Source organism: Kryptolebias marmoratus, linkage group LG17 (assembly GCF_001649575.2).
Source record: "Kryptolebias marmoratus isolate JLee-2015 linkage group LG17, ASM164957v2, whole genome shotgun sequence".
Taxonomy (NCBI): Eukaryota; Metazoa; Chordata; class Actinopteri; order Cyprinodontiformes; family Rivulidae; genus Kryptolebias; species Kryptolebias marmoratus.
Window position 1 is genome coordinate 17,611,992 of NC_051446.1, and position 16,799 is coordinate 17,628,790.

Here is a 16,799-nt window from a genome sequence, read left to right on the forward strand (position 1 = left end):
CATTTTACTTATTCAGAGCTTTATTCAACCATGAATAAAGACGTGAGGCCAAATATTTCCATCACAAGAGAGTCCTGAACAAGACAATATCTCAAAAACAGCAATATGGACACAAGTTAGGATGATAGAAACACCACATGGGACCAACAACAAATCCATTAAAACTATAAACACTGCGAACTAAAAGTGCATTAGACAATGTATTTATTAATTCATGGCAGCAGACATCATAAGCAGTGACAGCTCTGATCAATCTTTCCATACTTGTCTGGAGGATGTAGACTTTTATTAAGAGTGACTAGTCAATCAATGAATTATTTTGAAATGTTTTACCTTACTTGGACAGTTGAAAAGCTTTTAAAATTATTTTAACTTGAAGTGAAATCACACAGAAAGACCATGTGTAATCATGTAAAAAATTTATTGAATGAAAAGTTTGTTAAAAACGGAGTCCTTGAGTTATTATGTGCCCAAAAATCAAAATAAACAAACCGGTTTGGTACGCTTGCTTAAAGGTGCTCGGTTTTATCCGCTGGAACAGAAAGGGTGGTGGGGCACACTTTCGACCGGTAGGATAAAATAAAGATACAAGCAAGAATTTTCCATGCGTACTAACAGTACATAAGAACACGTAATTGAGGAATTCAAATGGATTTTCTAAATCTTCGCGAAATCGCTTTTCCACGTGTTATTTGCTAAGCACCGCACCTCTTTTCACACACCGGCACATCCGGGTGACATAAGCACTCGTACACCGGGCTACGTCAAGGACATGACGTCAACGCGCTGCAATTCAAACTTCAGGAAACGAAAGTGTTGGCTAAACAACGGTCTCGTTACACGCAGCCTAATTTCAGTGGGTTTAATCAGCACTCTTTTTATGTAAGTGTTGCAGTTTTTATTTGTATTTATATATTTATGTATTGCTTGTTTATCTGGGCCGATATTTGTTGTTTTACACTTCTATATTTGAGAAATTAGACGGTGTTGTTGCGTTAATTTACGCCAACGAACGATGACAGGTGTGGGTAATTTGACTATATTATCAGATATTCGTCAAGTTTATTGTTTAAAAGGTACTCGTATAAAATAAACTGATTCCTAAAAGAATCAAATAACACCCAGGTGTGTATGTTAGTTTAAGATGTTAATAAACAAACCCGTTTAGTTCTTGTCTCGGGGGTGTGGTTCTTTAGGCCAGGTTGAGCTCATATGGCCTGAATTTTAGCAAAATAAAAGCAACTTAAAGTTAACTCATTTTGAACGTTTAGATCAGGTCCTGTTCAAAACTACGATAGTCAAATATGTTCTGGAGTATCCTACAATGGATACAAAAGTCTTTAAAACGGTCTTTTGTCTTTAAAACATTTATCCTTATTGATAAAACACACAAAAATAATAATATTAGTGCTTTTTAGGGGATTAAATGGGCCACATTAGATCAGGTTTAGTTCAGAAACTAGCCAAACCTGAACTATAATATTTAATACTGAGTATACATTCTTTGATAACATTATTTAATCTTTAAACCTTTTATTATACTAGTGAAAAGTCAAAATAAGGTAATATTAGACCACCTTAGCCAGAGTCTAGTTAAAAAATCAGTTCTTAGGCTGGTCAAATCTGATCTGGATTATCCTACAATTGATACAGATTCTTTAAAACACAGTTTATTATCTTTAAAACCATTATTCTCTTTAAAACTAAAAAAGAGCTGTTTCAGTGCTTTTTGGTGGGGTATGTGGACCATACTAGTTTAAGTTTAGTTACATGAAACAGAAAACTTAGACCGGTCAAACCTGAACTGCAGCCTTCAGCACTGAATTCGTATTTACAGTAAAATAAAACCATTTCTTTGTTTCTTTGCAATAGTCTAGTTGAGGCATTTATATTGCTTTTTGCATTTAGACCACCTTAGTCCAAGTGTAGTTAAAAAAAAACAATACTCAGACAGATCAGATGTAGTCTAAATGATTGCAAAGTCATTAAGACACAGATTATTGTCTGTGAAACTCCTATTCTGTTTGAGAAAACACAAAACGATATTTTTTGATACTTCTTTTGTGTGCGATATGTCAGCCACTTTAGTTCAGATTAAGCTTTTAAAAAATGCAAAACGTATATCTAGGCTGTAAAAATGCAAACCATGGTTAGCAGTGTTAATTTTAGCAAGTAAAATCTTTGCACAAGTACTCAAATGCAAGTACCTTCATTTTGCACAGATCATTTGATTTAAATTCAAAGCATAATACCCCCCTTCTGGATGGTAATAAACCAATATAAACCATTAACTAGTGACTCATCTCCCTAGATCACTCCCTTCTACATCAGCACTACCATCAACAAAAGCCAATGACTTCTAAAGGTGCCAAAGAGACCCTCGTCTCCAAGTTGGGATTTAAATCCAGCAGCTCTCCGTCCAGAGCCGAAGCGGAGCTGGAGAAAGTCAGGAAGGAGAACGCTCACCTGAGGAAAAAGATTGATGAAATGGCCAAACGACACATCAAACCACCTGAATCAGACAAAAGCAAGCTGCTGGAGGTAAAGGAGGCGCTTTAACAGATTTATCAGTTACATGAAATAATTGCAGTTCCTTTTTTTTTTGCGTGCGTGTGTGTTCTCATGTTTTGTTTTTGGGGTTTTTTTCTTTTGTTTTCAGAGGATTCTTTCCCTTGAGACGCTGCGTGAGAGGAACAATCAGCAGTTGCTGCTTAAAGAGCAGGAGCTGGAAACTCTGAGACAGCAGCTGTCAGCTAAAGGAGGGGAGGTATATACACTGACAACTCTCTGTGAGGGGAAAATATGTGGTCCAAAATCACATATATAGTCAACGATCCATCAAGAAGTAGCCTGTACACATCGAAACACTCATTTGGACACGCCAAGGCATTACTTTCCTGCTCAGAATAGGAAGATACCCACAGCTGAGTAGTCTTCAGCTTGTGGGGAAAAAAAAATGTTGCACTCTTGGCATTGTATTGGTGGCGTATGTAGTGCTGGCAGTAGGCAACTGTCAGAGTAGGGGGGAAAAAATCATAGTGGAATTCCAATGAGCTGCCACAAACAGAAGGGAAATCGCTTCCATCCCGTTTTGACAGCCTCTCAGCAAAGTGAAGTTTAGACAACCAGCAGAAACTGCATACTAACACATGGTGTTATATTCTGTTCACTTGACATTTATAAACTGTTTGTGTGTTGTGGCTGTCTGTATGTATTAGCATTCATGGCTTGTTACTGTTTGACGCCGGTGTAAAAAACCCTGCTATCTATTTGCGGCTGTTGCTTATCCTCGTGTAATCTGTCTTCTATTGTTGCGGAAATGGCTCTCTAATTTAGTCTAGTCAGAGTGGTGGCAAGCCAAACCGGGAGATGACATGCTGGTAGATGGAATATCAGCGTTTTGTTTTGCCCAGACATTAATCACGCTTGCCTCCTCCTCATTAAGTTTCATCAGCAGAAGCACTAAGTGGGCAATGCCACCAGACTTCGAGCCATGGGGTGTCAATTGTACAAGGATGATAATTGCAGATGGAAAAACAACTTTTTTTTTTTTTCCTTTTGTGGCGAATTCTTCCTGGTTAAACAAATGTTTAAACGACAAAAATAAAGTTGACATGGTTATTATGGAGGTGACTCAAGTTGCTTCTTCTTTTTTTTTTCATTTTTGTTTTGTATTTCAGGTGGTTGCATCGCTGCAGGCCCAGCTGGAGCAGCGGAGGAGAGAGACGGAGCAGAGAGACGCGATGTTCCAGAGCTTGTCACAGGAGACTGAGAATCTGAAAAACAAGCTGGCCACTGTTTCTGCTCGTTGTCAGTCCCTGGAAGCACAGGCCGCGGTGGGTTGACCCTAATACCTTTATTCACCTGTCAAGATGATCTAATTAGTTTGAAAACATGTCTCTTTTGCCACATGATTTGTCACTGGGCCTAAAATGTGCTTGGCTACATTTTTGTGCTGGCATGACTTATGAAATCTTTAATATTTGGGGTAAAAAAAAGGATGATTAACAGCAACCTTGAAGTCTTTTACTGAGAAGCAGAATTGGTGGAGTAGTCATATCCCTTCCCTCTGACAGCATATTTTCCCCTTAGGCGTAAGATTAAATCCTGCAACAGCTTTCTGTCTTCTGCCTTCCGATCTAGCATTCCCCTTCAAAATGTTCCCTCTGTATTACAGCTGCTGAATCAGGAGATGAATATCTGTTAAATATTTTCACAAAATAAATTTCTGCTTTGGGTATTATTTGGCCTCTGCTGCTTCACAGAACAGACCTGCTCAAAAAGCACCTGAATCATATCTGCTGTGATTCGGCTCTAACCATGATTAGACCAGTGGATCGTGCTCATTTTAATGCAGATTGTCAACACATTTATCCTAAAGTTGTTTTCCAGTACATGAAAGGCTTATTTGAGGGATGCAGTTCTTTCTTTTTCCATCGGGTGGCAGTGTTTAATCTTAGGTTTTCTCAATGAATACCTTCATAAATTTGTTTTGATGAAAGATAAATGGCTGGTCATGATAAGGACTGTAAAGGTGAATGTTTCTGCTAGTCTGTGGTCTTCTCTTTCACCAGCCATCAGCTGTGAATGCCACACTGCTCACAGGCGAGACAAAAGTGAATCTAGAGTTGCCACTTCCTCTCAGCTGTAGGATATATTCTGCTGCAGTCACTGGAAAGCTGTCACCAGGATTTTAATTAAATGTGAAGAAGCCTAGGTGGCAAAATTACATGCATGAATGTGAGTTTCATTAATCGCATATTTGACTTCATCTTTTCATTTTATTTTATTTTTTCAGTTCCCATTATTGAGATTATTTCAAAGTAACAGAGAAAAACATACAACTAAGCTTTGGCTTTAGCTTTTTCCCCACACTAGATTCTACCCAAATCCCCTTCTGTTTTAGTTGTAATTATTCCAAATATCTATTTACTGAGTTATCTAATTTATTATGAGGGTTCTTTTTTCTGCTCCCAGTGTGGATAAATGATTGTATCAGTGTGTAGACTATACTTGAATAAAATAATTCCCATCTTTTTCTTACTCAGAGGTCAGGTGAATGCTTGAGGTGTTGTCTCTGAAGCTAGATGTTCTTAGATTGTTTGTTTCACGTATATTTTTAGACTCAGGGATTGAAAGCCTTAGTGTGCAAAGGATAAATATAAATAGATAAAACTACTTGTGTCACGTTTTTAATAATATGAGACATTACTTTAGTGGTTCTGTTAAAGTGATTTGTATTTGCCTTACAGATTTCTGCAGCTTTTGTGTGTTTTGAAATATGCCAGTGACAGCCATGGTTGGTGTGTGTGTGTAGTGTTGCTAAATGTGAGACTGGTTGAGTTCTCCAGGTGACTTGCTGTTCACAAGTTTATTCGGTGTTTTCATTCGACAGCATGGCAACAAAATGTGTTTTAGATGGTTCATGCCGAAAGTGGATTCCCCCGTTCTGAGTCCTACGCAGGCTTAAAGTGTATATATATATGAAAGGAATGAAAAAGGGCTTTGAATCAGTGGTTCCCAAACTTTTCAGCTTTCAATCCACAAAATAAGTTACAGAAACTCGTGAACCCAGCTGTTGCTGATTGGGAAAAAAACAACATGGCTTATCAGCCAAAGAGCTTGATCAACCATTGTGCTGTCTTTCATTAATGGCTTCTGTTTTCATCTCTTTGTAACATTTAAGGTTAAATATGTCATTGGTGATTATTTTAAAAGTTCGTTTGACTTGTGTAGATCATTTCAAGACCTCCATTTGGTGTTTCACGTCCCACAGTGGGGCCACGACCCCCAACTTTGGGAACCACTACTCTAAATGTAAAGTAGTGGTCCAAAATTAACATTGCCCATTATAGAACCTGCGATGAGGATCATAAACAGACGCATTTCTCCCCCAGAAATATTGTTCTCTCTTATCCATTGTCGTATACACTCCTTAGTTTTCTTATTGCCCGCCACCATGGAGTTGTCTGTCTGTTAGCAAAATATGTCATGAAGCAGTAGGCAGATTTTAATGAAATCATTTTAAGTAAATCTACAAATGATAAACTTTTGGAGTCTTTCCCAAATCAAGATGGCTGCCACAGCTAGTCGACCTTATCAAACATAAAAATGATTAATTCATTTTTACAAATAATGAGCTCCAGTTTTGTGTGGTAGTAGCTGAGAGTCATCACCAACACTAACAGATTACACAACATCTTTGTTTAAAACTTTTGCATAAATGGTAGCAAACGATGTGTATTAGTTTATTAGTTTTTTGTCTTTTTTTCAGAGAATAGAGATATGAAGCATAATCTCTGTTGGCTAAATATTTGTACTGAGACAAAAAAAAAATGAGCTTGTAATTGAATATTGATATTATGTTAATACTATTTTCCAGGACCGCTCTCCACTGTCTGATCCCTTGAGTTTGCTTGTTTAGCTTTACAAGAACCATTCAGACCAAAAGCCCAGCAGCGCTTCCCCTCCTCCTCCTCTCCGTGTGCTCTGAAGTTGTTCTAGATGCACGTTTGAATTCATTTGGAAAAGTTGACAAGTTCATGATGCTTATCTGGTGTTTTAGGAGCTCAAACGGGCTCCGCTCATTGATGATTGTTCAGATGCTTCCAGTGACAGCTCTGTGAAGGTTTTGCCGGAGTTTCAGTGTTTGCAGAGATCTGGCACGCGGCCCTTTTGGATCGCGGTGACAGAACTGCGAGCTGAGCGCCGATCCTCCGGGGACGGATGTGGTGGAACTGACTCAGGGTTGGTGACCGAGGTCACGCAGCCAAGACTTTGAAAAGCAGTGGAGCACAGATTCTTTGCTTGTTGCTGTGTGTGGTTTTCGTGCATTATTTAAAATTAGGCTGAATAATTTAAAGCAGCAAGCCTGTGTGTAATTTTGAGCCCCTGGCTGAGCTCTAGTTTTGCTTTTGAGATTTTCATCTGAAAACTAAACAAACAGAAGAAACAACATAGATGTGAAACACCCTGAAATGACAGCGTCTATCATTTGCTGTTTGCACAACTTAGTCGTCTTGAAAAATGTTCAAGTTATTTTTAAAGCATTTTCTCAACCGCGCTATGTGAGAAGTACCTGCTGTGTGCATAACGAGAAGGCACAGATGCTACAACAGCATCATGCTGCTTTCTCATGCATAACACATACATGGGTTTTTTTTTCTCCATTAAAACTTGTTTACACAAACTGAGTCCAGTTCAAATTAAATCAAGTCTCTTCATTTTGCTACCAGTGAATCAGAAAGTGCACAATTTTAGTGACCGCTGGTTCACAGACTATTAAAGAAACTCTTCTCTCTTCAGAGTGGACAAGTTCCTCCTGCAGACTCGGCGCTGCAAGATCAACTCAGAGATGTGAGTTCTGTCTGTGATTTGATTTTTTTTCTTTCCTGTTTTTCCTGTCCATTTGTATTTTATCTGAACACATTTGGGTTACTGAGGATTGTTTAGTGTATCATAGTTTTAGCGAATTGTAGGTGAACATAAAAAGATTATGAAGGAGAGCTGAGGTCAATATTTAGAGAATCAGGATTTTTTATTATTATTATTATTATTATTATTGAAAGTGTTAAATTTAAAATTACTCATTGCAGACTTAAAAATAAAAAGGTTATCCTGAACTGTAACAAATGGTGCAGTTTAAAAGAGCTTACTCCAGTAGTTTTACAGATACTGTCTATTCATATGCAATTCTGAAATGCAGGTACGCACTCGATGTAAACAAAGCACTAAGCTGAATCCAATGATAACCATGTAGCTGGAGTTACCTACCTACATTAGGCTGGCTGTAGTCTGTATGTCTCATTGGTTATGTTTTCCATAAAAACAGGTGGAATAAACCTTGTTTTAGGTGTATTTCAGTTTAGATCAATTTTAAACATTCTGCAGTCTTTAATCAACAAATTTGAGCGTAAATACAAACAAATACATCAAAACTGTTAAACTCCTCAATCCCAACAAGCTCTTCCACAGGCATCATGTTTTTGACTTATTTTCAGTCCCTTTGCCTGATTCTGGAGGTAAATAAATGCACGTGGTATTTGACAGCTATTTACAAATTTTGATTACAGTTTTTTTTAATTTAAGGACACATTAACTATCAATTTCAGTAAAAAATGTTTCTTACTTTATAAATATTTTTGAACTGGTCTTCATGACTTTGCAATGAGTCCCTTTTAAGACAACAAATCTCAGATTCTTTGTGAAATAAAGGGGAGAAGTAATGAGTTTACAAAAGAGAAAACATCTAAACATATTTCCTATCATCACACAGAATACAGCAGAATACAGGGTGTCATTTTAGGAACTGTGAATCTCATCATCAGGCTCTTGAAAAGAACCAGCAGTGGCTGGTTTATGATCAGCAGAGAGAGGTCTACGTTCAGTCCGTTGTTGCTCGCACACTGGAGCTGGAGCAGCAGCTGGCCCAGGCCAAGCAGCAGCAAACCAACAGAGAAACCTCTGCAGACGGTAACGATATCTGACGCATATCTTCACACTCTTACACAGATTATGTCATCTTTTTATGGGACAAAATTAAGTTGAAGTTATTTTATTATATAAGTACAGCTTTTACATTTTTGGTTACAGAAAAAACAAAAAAAAAATACAACCTCAGATTAACTTTTTTTAACAAACTTTAGAAATTAAGGCATATTTTTTTTCCTTAAGGGTTCTACAAAGGTGGTGTCAAAGACAAAAAAAAGGAATTTTCTCTTGATTAGGATGTCTAATTTTGATTTAATTTCCTCACTAACTCTTCGGATCTCAGCCTCCACCAACTCTCCAGGTGCAGAAAAGGACTCTGAGCTGAAAAGCCACTATGACCAGTTGGTTTTGAGGCTGCAGAAAGACCTGGAGAGCCAGAAAGATCAGACTGCCAAAGCCCTACAGGAGCTGAATGGGGAGAAGGAACAGGTACACTATAAAACTTCTGTTGCCATTGTTATTTACTCTTTCTTACTGAAATGTCTAAGAATTCCTCTGGCCGAACTGACTTCAACAAACTATTTATTTTCCATGCTGTGGTTTGTGCGAAAAAACATTAATGACAAACCTTGTCTTTGGTCTCTCAATTTGTGAACAAATTCATTGACATTCCCTGCTTTGAAAAGGCTGAATCAGTATGCAGCTGAATGGTCGCAGTCCTTGGATTCAGACATCTTTATAATTGATCTGCGGAGCTTGATTGAAGAACTGAGCGAGACAGAAGGCATAAACTGTTGTGCAATTTGTTCCCGCCGCCTCTGCAGGCCTTGAACGCTCAGGCTGAGCTGCGGCGTCAGAAGGAGCAGGTCGGCAGGGTCCAGGAGGAGATGTCTGCGCTGCAGAGGAGGTATGAGGACAAGTGCAGCGAGTTGTCCGCCTTTCTCGGGAAGTATGAAGAGAAGAGCAGAGAGCTGGACGAGGCCAGGATTCGGCTGCAGGCGGAACGACTTGGCAACAGGTGACATCAGCTCGCTGGGGTGGCTCGTATCAAGCCAACACAACTGAAATATAAACACAGTGTCACAGTTTATCCATAAAACTGAGCTGTGCTGGAGCCATGTAGTAATAACATGCCGAACATGGCATTTACTTTAAAAATATACAAGTTATTTTAGGAATTTCTCTTCATTAATTAGTGTGTGTGTGTGTGTGTGTGTGCAATAAATGGGTAAGTATCACCTGCATTGGTATTAACATAAATTACATAAACATCCAGACATGCTGCAAATGAAGAAAGAAAGGTGTCTGAGCGGGCAGACAGGATGAGGGCGGAACTGGACAGTATGGAAAAAAGCCTGGAGGGGGAGAGGAAGAGATCTGCTGAGCTTCTGTTGCAGGTGAGACTCGAGCAATTTGTCTTTTTATGTTTAGTCTCGCTTCACAAGTATTTTTTTTTTTGTGAAAGTTATTTGCTCATAATGCAGAAAGGAAGTGAAAGACCGCATTAATCAAGAAATAGATTTGTCCTAATAAATTCAAGAGCACAAAACCTAATCTATTGTTTATTAGAAGTGAAAAGGAATGAATGTATGGTAATTTATTCTATAATTGTACGACACAATAAATTGTCTTTGCATTAATCTATTGTCTTCCCAGGTTAATATGCTGCAGAAGTCTCTGCTGAGCCAAAATGAAGAGCGGAGGAGAATCGCAGCTCTGGAACAACAGGTAACGATTGTTTGCAACTATATAAATGACATAAAGCATTACAAAGATCCAAGATAAACCATTTCTTTTATCGTAAGTGGTGCAGCTCAGAATGTTCCCATCTTCCCCCCCCCACTAACATTACTGCCTCTCCTAAGATCCAGCTTTCGACCAAGGACTCGGAGAATGAAAAAATCGATCGTCAGAGCATGCAGCAGCAGTTGCACAAGGTGCTGCAGGAGCTTCGCAAAGCCCGCGATCAGATTGCTAAACTGGAGTCAGCTGTAAGTGTCAAACATGAAGTATACAGACGGATTTAAAACCCACACATGCATGTTTTAAGTTAGAACTGGGAGATGAACTGTTTCAAATAGATATTCGTTTTAGAATCTTTAGATCGTCTTATAAACAGAAATGCTGTATTATTTCTGCCTTTTTGTAAAAGCCAAAAGGCACTTCGAGAATTATTTCTCATTTTACATTAAAACAAAAGCATAATCGTGACACAAAACACAATGACTGAGGCAGAGTCATTCCTTTGTGGGATAGTGAATTGGTTGGCTCCGCATCAGTAAGTCCTGATCATCCACCTGAGTGATTAAAATGTCTGCGTTCTGCACTGTTTACCTGTGTTGCGCTCTAAACGGATGCAATGTGATGTTTTCTGTTTCAGAGGCAGACAAATGCCCGCTTTTCAGAGCCCAGTTCGTACGATAAGCTGGAATTCGAGCGTCTGTCCGTTGATGACCCTCGCGGCCCCACATCCCCATCGAAGGTCATCAGCCTGTTGGACGAGAGTTTCCTGGAGTGTCCAAAGTGTCGGGCTCCGTATCCAACCAGCCGCCACAGAGAGCTCCTGGCCCACATTGATGATTGCTTTGCCTGAAATGGCGCAAAGTTTAGGTCAGTGTTTCCCAATACAGACATTAGGACTTAATATTAGATACACCAAAAAAATATTAAAGTATAACAGAACAGATTAGATCAGATCAGCACTAAACTGTTTCTGTTCTCATTTGTAAACCACCTAAAGTACTTGTTAGGGACCCAGCAGGAAGCAGTTTGATTCAAAAAATGACATAGTTTGGGCACATCGGCATGTTCTTAAAGTTAGAAAATTCACTGGTTTACTCAACTGGAGTTTGGCACTTTGCAGTTGAAATTTGTCAGTTTTAGCAGCTTATGAGCTCCACAAACAGATCCTCCAAACAAACGAGAACCAGATCAGTTCTCTGTTAATCACCTGGATCAATGAAGCTATTCAGGAAGTTTACACGCGTATTTTTGAACATTTGTCCAGCTAAAACTCTGATTGCGGCATAAACAGCACTGCTTTAAACAAGTATGATTTTTAAAACTCCCTTCTCTTTAACCCGTTTATTCACTCCGGTTAACAATTCCACATATCATGCTACATTTATCTACTGCTGGATTTTACCTGAAATGAACAAAATTATATGGTTTCATTATTTTCTTGTGCATCACATCCTAAACAAAACTCCAGCAAGACAAATGCTTTACGTTCTCTTGTTTATTTTGCGGTAAAAGGGACTGTGACTCTTTTTAAATGTTTTAAAATATTTTGTATTCTTATCATTATGCAGGTATTTACTCTTTTAAATGGCTTTTTGAAATTATTAAATATTACCAGGCCACATCGCTGCATTTTGGAAGACTCATCAAATCTATACTTTAGCTCATGATGTTCTTAGTGAATTCTCATTTTTGTGTGTATTTGATCAAATTATTTATTTCTGGATTTGTTACGTGAGCTTTTGAGAACAATAGTATTTGTCCTTTTTTACCTTTTAGATTGCTCTACAATATTGCATATTTATGATGGCCTAATCATGGGATATACTTATTTTTTTTTAGATTAAAAGTTTACAATCCTCGTTAGTATCACTGAATCAAACTGCTGTAAAGTCACCATTTTTCCACTCCTAGTGTCTGAAACATTGTACAGATATTTACGTCATGTTTTCTTTATTCTGTAGAAAGAGGGAACATTTCTTATTTTGACAGTATTTATGTAAAGGACAAAAATATAAGAAGTATGTCTGGGCTGCAGCTTTCCATTTTCAACTTTATTAAGTTTGCATTTACAATAATGTGCAGCCTTCCATCTAATGCACCGTTTGTCGTCTACAGCCTCAGTGCACCAGCGTTCCAGTCTGTCATGTATTAACACTGCTGTAATGATGACTAAGATCTTCCTTCTGCTTTTATTTGCCTCAACTTACCCAGACCTTTAAACATGTAGCTGTGGGAAGCTTAGCAGGTCACATGTGGTGAGTCGTCTGTGTATTCTCTCATTCAATCGCCACCTTGACATTTGAAGCCCGCAGCCCTGTAAGGCTGGAATGAGATTGCATGAGTTAAGTCTTTGTTCTAAACTATTTACAGCAGGGATTACTAAAGGTCTCCTCGTTGAGAGAAAGGGGGTTAAGGTGTTTTTATTCCTGCAGGCTTGGCAATGTGACCAGATGGACTTAAAACAGATACCGCTGTGCATCATTTTGGTAGCCTCTGGTTTTTGTTTTGGTTTTGTTTTTTTGTAGTTGGGCTGTGTGTCTTTTCATCTGGAAATTATTTTCTCCAGCTTTTATTTGTTTATTCTAATCATGTTATCCAAAGTTGTTGTGTGCTGAGTACTGTACAAAACTGTGCAATAAAGATGTAAAAACTCCTTCTGGAATAATTATGTGACTTTTAAGGTCCCATCACAGTATTCTGAGGTTAATGGAGATTTCTCAGCAAGGTTAAACTAATATTAACATACCAGCAAGCTGCTGTTTAGCAACTCAATGTTGTTTTTTTTTTCTTATTTAATAAATAGATTTGTACAATACAGCAAAAGAAATAGCCATTAGTTTAATGAATATTATATGAAAAATTAGGGCGTAAATTTGCTCATCCTAATGTGAACACAAACATTTAGGCTTCTAAAGTTATTTAGAGATGCATCAAATACATTAAAGAAATAGTTCAGATCTTTTGAAGTGGGGTTCTATGGACTTGTTGTAAATGATATCTTACCTGTTGTTGATGGCTCTTTAAACAACTTCATTTTGAAAACTAATTCTGATTGGATTGATGAGTTATAGCTAGTCTGAGCAAGACCAGAGTTGTCTTAAAACTCCACTCACATAGATTTCATCACTTTTATTTATAAACCTTTACACAGCTGACAGTTTCACATTACACATTTATTCCTGCAGAAATATATTAGTGCTGGAAGTGCCCAGGCTAGCTGCTGCTATTTAAACAAGCATCAGACTTAATGTAAATAACCATTTAATATGAAACTGACAGCAGCAATCCACTGCGCTGCGCAGACTACCTGCAAGCTCATCAATCTATCGGAATGAAACTAGCACGAAGAATGAGATTTTGCTATTTAAAGGGATAGTGTTGTCTTTTTTGAAGTGACATTCTTATCAGTAGTTAGTATCTTATCAGTTGTGACATCAGTCACAGAGCACAAAGTATTAGGAAAGCTAACTATTTGACAGAGTATCACTTCAAAAATGACTAGACTATCCCTTAAGGTGGACCTGCTGATGTCATCTGTAAGACTGAGCATAACCCAGTCTTCATCTCTGTCTGTAAATAACATTTCAATGACAATACTTCCGAGAGCTTTCCCAAAAATTGCTTTTTATTTTACCTTCTGGCTCATCGAACAACAAGGAAAGAAAACATTCCTGTCAGATATGTGCGTAGGTTTTAGATGGTTGAAAAGTGACCAGAAATGGATGAGATTTTAAGGCTGAACAAACTGTAGATGACAAGATATGAGTGAAAGTATGATCCTCTAAAAACATGTTGATTATGTGCTGTCTATATGGGCCAGCTGCCAAGAAGTAAATGCAGCTGTTTGTAATGAAGAACATCTGTCACTTTTATTTATTTATTTATTTTTTACCCAACTACAGCACAGTGAACTGACTTAACCTCTCAAAGACAAAATATGGTCTGAAAAAGTTGCCTTTTAAGGTTATTATCTTATAGTTTCTTTAACAACATTAATGTAATCTAGCAGCTTATTCACCTCTGCTTTTGTTTTTTTAGATTTTACTGTATTTTAGGTAAATCAATCCAGAGGCAACAGCATAAGTTGAAAAATGAAAACAGGAGTTGGAAAAAGCATCAATAACTGAATCTGCAGAAAAAGTTTGGATGTTTTATTTCAAAAACTGGATCAAGAAATACACAACAGTTAACTTAAGATTAACAAACAACAGAACTACTAATGCATGTATATCTTGCCCCTAAGGTAAACATTAAACTTTATTAACGATATGTGTTTATGTGAGTGTAAGTTTAAAAGTGGTTTTCAAACAGAAGCGGTTCTATTGCAATGAAAAACAAAATATGGAACAAATGGTGAGTGTAAGACAGAAATCTGAGGTGATAAAGAAACAGCTTATATCCTAGTTTGTCATTTTTAGTTTCTTTTAAAATACGAATGGTCTGCTTTCTCAGGATGAACAGAGGTCGGAGGGGTGATCAAAAGGTGGGGTTCAGTCTGAGACCAGCAAAGGGGAACACAGCCGCACGGGAGAAGCCTTGCTGAAGGGTCACTATGGTTGAATAGATCCGCTGTTCTCACAGAAGCCTGCAAGGCAACAAAGAACAACAATTTCATCACTACAGAATATCCCCTGCAAACAACACATTGTATTGTATTTCCTGTTGTAAAATATTGCAGCAGGCTTAGTTTATCCAGCAAGAAAGACGCCACTGAGGTCCTCTTTAATCATTATTGATAAAGGTCTCTTTGAATATGCACGTGTCTCATCGGTCAATAAATTTAAACAATGATCAGAATGTTTTACACAACCCATTTCAGTTAATCACTAACTTGGTCTTTGACCTTATTGAATAACACCAACTCACAAAATGTCCTGAATCAATCAGAGGTCAGTGGAAACCAATGTGCACTTAGAGGAGCTCAACTCACCATTGTGTGCAACTCGTCTGTATTTGCCTAAAAGACAAAGTTCCATCTTCTTCTGTGTGACGATGGCTTGGTCCTCTGGCCTCAGGCCAGTGGGGTGACGGGAGAAGATGAAAGAGTAGCTGTCCAAGCACGTGCTGTCCGAGTCCACTACCCTGCAGGAGTAGTGGATGGCGTAGTTGTCGTAGTCGGTGTCGATAACCCAGTGTTCATCATCTGAAAGCAGAGAGGTTAATGTTTATAACCGATTAAACTTAAATGAGACAAATCAGAATCACACAGGCTAATAAGTTACAAACTCTTGCTAATCAGCATTTACTGTTTATCTTTGAGCTAAACGGATTTTACCGTCGCAAAATAAGGTTTCAGTTGGGTCATGTCTTTCATGGAGACTCTTACTCTTCAACACTGCAGTAAATTACACGTTCACTCAGTTTAGAATGAGTAATGTTAAGGAATCATCTGGTTTCTTTCATTTGCCAAAGTAAACACTAGAATTGACAGCAATGTTCAAAGATCAATTGGCTTCAGGACGACTGACGTCATAGACCCCTGACCGACAGCTACACTTTTTAAAAACTTGTTTTTTTTTAACTACAAAAATCAACATGGCAAAGTTAAGTCTTCCTTACTTCCAGTTTGCAGGTACGAAGCAGCTCCCCAGTAATTCATTCTAAACTTGGCAGGTTCGGGAGTTTCCTCAAAGGTAGCAAACATGTGGGCACACATCTCCCAGTTGCTTCGGGTCAAACAGTGACGAGGACACACACACACACACACACACACACAAAAAAAACTTGCTGATTTATGTGCAGAGAATAGCCTTGTTGTAAATTTTAATTGAAGGCGAGATGAGCCTTTTTAAAGTCTCTAGGGAACAGAGAGAAACCTACTTTAGGATGATGACTCTGCCTTTAGCTGTGGCGGTCATTTTGAGATCGCTGTCAATTGTAAACTGGGCCACAACGTTGTCGAGTAAGAACAAACCCTCTGGGTCCTTTTTTCCTACAGCGTACCAGGTCCCTGCATACTAAGAGAAAGAAGTTCACGCGTGAGCCAGTTTATACATGTTCCTAGTTAATCACGAAGGACAAACTATATCTAAAAAGAAGTTAGAGGTACAGAAATCGCTTTGGGGATGTGGTTAGGTTTAGTGTCTTTTTGCACAAGAGGGATTCGTTTCTAACTACGAGGTTTTGAAGATAAAACAACAAAACAGAGAAAACAATAAAACCCCTCGGAGTTTTATATCTTCAACTCACCCTGGTTTTGGTAAAATTCTGCATGACCTGGATATTAGCAACCTGGCATTCCTGAGCCAAGGACAACGCCAAAAGGCAGAGGGCCACAGCGAATCGGAGCATTCTACCTCAGAGGAAGAAAAACAAATAAATAAAGATAAAAAACTGAGCGAGTGAGAGAAAGAAAAAAGAGGAGGACGGGCAGGTTGAAAGAGAAAGGAATAACAGGGAACAGACTGAGGGCAGAAAAAACATTTCCATTTCAAGTCCTCCTGTCTGATAAAATTCCTTAAAACATCTCCCAAAAGAATCTTAGTTTAGTTAAAGTTGAAAGCAGAAACATGATCCGTTATCAAAGCATACCTTAGAAAGAGAAGTTGCCACCTTATAGAAATCCTCACTTTTCCCTCTGGTTGGGCTCTTATATACAGATGACCAGCATTGCATAATGACCGGGG

At 38.3% G+C, this 16,799-nt stretch overlaps 2 protein-coding genes and 1 long non-coding RNA gene across 3 annotated transcripts; 1 reads left to right on the forward strand and 2 right to left on the reverse strand.

The window, feature by feature from the left end:
* The first annotated feature begins 776 nt into the window (after nucleotides 1-776).
* cep55l (centrosomal protein 55 like) lies at nucleotides 777-12,826 on the forward strand. Its single transcript, XM_017434731.3, has 12 exons — nucleotides 777-882; nucleotides 2,312-2,541; nucleotides 2,660-2,767; nucleotides 3,681-3,836; nucleotides 7,306-7,356; nucleotides 8,328-8,472; nucleotides 8,774-8,919; nucleotides 9,255-9,448; nucleotides 9,707-9,827; nucleotides 10,087-10,158; nucleotides 10,296-10,421; nucleotides 10,811-12,826. Exons 2-12 carry the CDS (start codon nucleotides 2,353-2,355, stop codon nucleotides 11,021-11,023), a joined length of 1,521 nt encoding a protein of 506 aa, XP_017290220.1. The 5' UTR covers nucleotides 777-882; nucleotides 2,312-2,352; the 3' UTR covers nucleotides 11,024-12,826.
* On the reverse strand, nucleotides 9,265-10,899 carry LOC119617916. The gene is made up of 2 exons (XR_005234373.1): nucleotides 10,765-10,899; nucleotides 9,265-9,491 (listed from the first exon to the last, which is right to left on the reverse strand). It is a non-coding gene; the product is annotated as an uncharacterized LOC119617916 (long non-coding RNA).
* Nucleotides 12,827-14,308: 1,482 nt separating the features above from the next.
* On the reverse strand, nucleotides 14,309-16,792 carry rbp4 (retinol binding protein 4, plasma). The gene is made up of 6 exons (XM_017436499.3): nucleotides 16,705-16,792; nucleotides 16,363-16,465; nucleotides 15,994-16,130; nucleotides 15,733-15,839; nucleotides 15,104-15,316; nucleotides 14,309-14,758 (listed from the first exon to the last, which is right to left on the reverse strand). Exons 2-6 carry the CDS (start codon nucleotides 16,462-16,464, stop codon nucleotides 14,724-14,726), a joined length of 594 nt encoding a protein of 197 aa, XP_017291988.1. The 5' UTR covers nucleotide 16,465; nucleotides 16,705-16,792; the 3' UTR covers nucleotides 14,309-14,723.
* Between the last annotated feature and the right edge of the window lie 7 nt (nucleotides 16,793-16,799).